Source organism: Nanorana parkeri, unplaced genomic scaffold (assembly GCF_000935625.1).
Source record: "Nanorana parkeri isolate BGI_ZX_2015 unplaced genomic scaffold, ASM93562v1 scaffold224, whole genome shotgun sequence".
Lineage (NCBI taxonomy): Eukaryota > Metazoa > Chordata > Amphibia > Anura > Dicroglossidae > Nanorana > Nanorana parkeri.
In genome coordinates this window covers 1,617,102-1,620,258 of record NW_017306492.1, presented here as the reverse complement: position 1 = coordinate 1,620,258, position 3,157 = coordinate 1,617,102, and the positions used below count along the sequence as shown (strand labels likewise).

The following is a 3,157-nucleotide window of genomic DNA, read 5'->3' as shown; positions in this document are numbered from 1 at the left end:
ATGAGCATTTAACCCTTGCAGTGTGTGTGTGGGGGGAGGGGGTACAAGGGATTTTTTTCCTTGTGCCCGGAGTTGTACTCCTAATATAAGTGAATTTAGGCTACTTTTAGCTGATTAAATGAACTCCTTGTGAATATCCTTGCATATGAAAAGGAATATTTTTAAATGCAGCAAGTCATTTGTATATTGTACAACATACTATTAATGACATTTACCGTCTTTTGTATTAAAACATTACAAGTAAAACCAAAGTGCAACCAATCAAATTCCTACTCTGTCTTCAATAAAATATGATCCGATTGGTTGCTATGGTTACTGCTTTTGGCACTTTGCACTTTATTCCTTGCACTTGAAAAAGCCCAATAACGTGTACCTATGTTTGCAGTCACTAGACAATGAAATGCATCACGTTGGTGCTCAGTGTGTGGCAACAGTTACAAGAACATCTGCCGTCTCTATATTTAGCGAGAAGTGCAAATTTGTAATCTACTCATTCACACAAAGCACATAAGGAGCATTTCTCCAGATGTGTTCTTTAACATCTCTTCCTGCTCTGTAAGGTCATTTGCAGGTCTCTGCATGTTAACTCTTTTACAACTTCACTTGGCAGAAGTGTGCAGTGGAAGCCCTATATGGGATGCTGCAGCATTGAATGGGTTTAGTGATGGAAACACCTCTCAAGTTTCAGAAAGGGGCTGGGATTTAATACATGCCAAAGAATTCCCTATTTAAGAACACTGCAAGGGAATCTCTGTGGCTATTTTCTGTTTTTTAAGGGCCCATCGTTGAAGGGAAATAGGGAAACAATTGATGGTGCTAATTTGAGACGATTTTTTTTTTACATTTCATCCCCAAGTCTGCACTTAGAGTCTCATGTCTAACATTTAGACATGATGAGCTTTGTGCAAATAACCTCCCTGCTCTGCATCCTTGCAGTGGCTTACCCGTCCCTTGTTTTGGCACAGCAGCAAGGTGAGTAATTGTCACAATTCTATATTCTTCACTCACCTTACTGTTCATAACTGCTCAGATAACTACGAGTCCGAATGCAAGTTGCTCTAAAGGGAAAGCAAAATCTTTTTAAACTTATGTATTTGTTTTTGGAATGCCGTACTACCTAGTTCAGTGATTACAACAAGTTTTTATGTTAGTTAATATCTACTCCTTTTGCAAAGCAGTACATGAAACTTAAAAGAGCAACAGGCTGCAGAGGACTTTAGATGTACTTGTCTGATGCAGATGCAACATCCTTCTACATCCCAGTGTAATCTGACCTTGCCCTAACAACACCGTCAAGGCAGAGAGGGACCAAACTTTAACAATGTGCAGTCATGTGCTTAACAATCCTGGTGCTACCCTGCTGGAGTCAAAACTATTTTATACAAAGACTTTTGGCATTATTCAGTAACAGTGTACAGTGTTTCTTTGTTTTTGTTTTACTTTTTTTTCTTCAAATGTTGATAAACTAATATACCTTCCTTATTTGCAGTTTTAGTACAGCACTCCCTTAAGAAAAAGAGGCAATTTGTTTTTTAGAGGCAATGCTTAACCAAAACTTTTTTTAAGATGCACAAAACATTTACAATGCAGCATGCATGTTGTGGCTTGATTTGTTGCAAACATGGTTTATTTACGTAAATGTGATATGGAATATTAATGGAAGATACTTACAATGGGAAAATGTTCACGCACCCTTTTTCATTCTAATCATTACACAGTATTTATAGCATGGTAAAGTGTTATGAAAAGCAGCTGCAAATATCTAGGAGGTAATTTCAAGGGAAATGTAGCAAAAGTTAGAACTAAAGGGAATTTGCACTTTAGCAGCTAAATTGGGACAACACCTAGGGGGGGATTTATCAACACTGGAGCAGACAAAATCTGGAGCAGTTGCCCATGGCAACCAATCAGCTTCTCTCTTCAGTTGGCTCGGGTAAGATTTGGAAATGAGACAGAGAAGCTGATTTGTTGCCACGCACAGCTGCTCCAGTTTTTTTCTGCTACAGTTTTGATAAATCCCCCCACTACTATACCTGTTACATGTTCTCATTCACATAGCATAACATAAAAGGATATTAAACAAATTCTGCTTCTATTTCAAGAGTTTTTTTCTTGCTTAAAAATCCTACCTAGTTTCCCCCATATGTCATTTTAAGAGGGTCTGGGGATTTCATGTTTACTATATTCAACCCTGTCTGAACTGTGCTCCCAGATTTCATTGGCATTTGCAAAATAGACGAACATATTGAAGGGAATTTATCAAAACTGGAGCAGACAAATTCTGGAGCAGTTGCCCATGGCAACCAATCAGCGTCTCTCTTTCTTAATCTTAACTGAACAAACTGAAAAGAGAAGCTGATTGGTTGCCATGGACAACTGCTCCAGATTTTGTCTGCTCCAGTTTTGATAAATTCCCCCCAATGTTAAAGATCTAGAAGCATTGTCTGGAGGACTGACCCTCCTTTTTCAAACTGTTCAGAGTACTGTTCAGAGTAGTTTACAGCTCTGCACAATGCGCCCCTCCAAATAAATATCTAAAAGGTAAAACATTGAATAAAAATGTTTATTTTTAGGTATGGTGTGTAAACAGGAAAACATAAACATAAAGTAGGGTTTTCTCAAATTTGGCTGAAAAAGAGGAAATACACTTTGAAACTGTGAACTGATTCTATAAATCTGGTACCACCGTCCCCTAAAGATGTCATTAGCAGTAGTAACATTAGTAGGGTACATTAGTATTGTCTGAGTTGAACATTTTGCAGCTCAATATTATTATTTAAAAAAAACTAAGGCAAAATCACATTATGAACGTTGTCATCGAAAGCCCACAGCTTTTATTCAAATGTTAGACCACAAGTAAAACATCTTTAAACTCACAAATGCTATTGCATTCTCCACATGTATGGATATTTGAATGTTATTATAGTAAAGCACTGCTACCTACATGAACATGTTTCTCCAAGTTTTCATCCCAGCAACTGGCTCTTTGTGTTAAATCACAGCGCAGGATTAATTTGTCATGACTGGCTGTAACATTTTCCATGTAGTCATAACTTGCTCTAGGCTATGAATATTCATCCTATGTTGTAACAGCTGGAAGGGACTGTGTAAAGTATTCCCTCTGTAGTCTGCAAAAGCTGGCAATGTACAAAATATG

At 37.7% G+C, this 3,157-nt stretch overlaps 1 protein-coding gene across 1 annotated transcript in view; it reads left to right on the top strand.

Moving 5' to 3' along the window:
• The first annotated feature begins 742 nt into the window (after nt 1-742).
• The window catches only part of COL4A3 (collagen type IV alpha 3 chain), an 89,989-nt gene continuing 87,574 nt past the window's right edge, over nt 743-3,157 (top strand). The window contains exon 1 of the mRNA XM_018556079.1: nt 743-972. Coding sequence (XP_018411581.1) covers nt 891-972 — 82 coding nt within the window. The 5' untranslated portion in view covers nt 743-890. The remainder of the gene's footprint in view (nt 973-3,157) is intronic.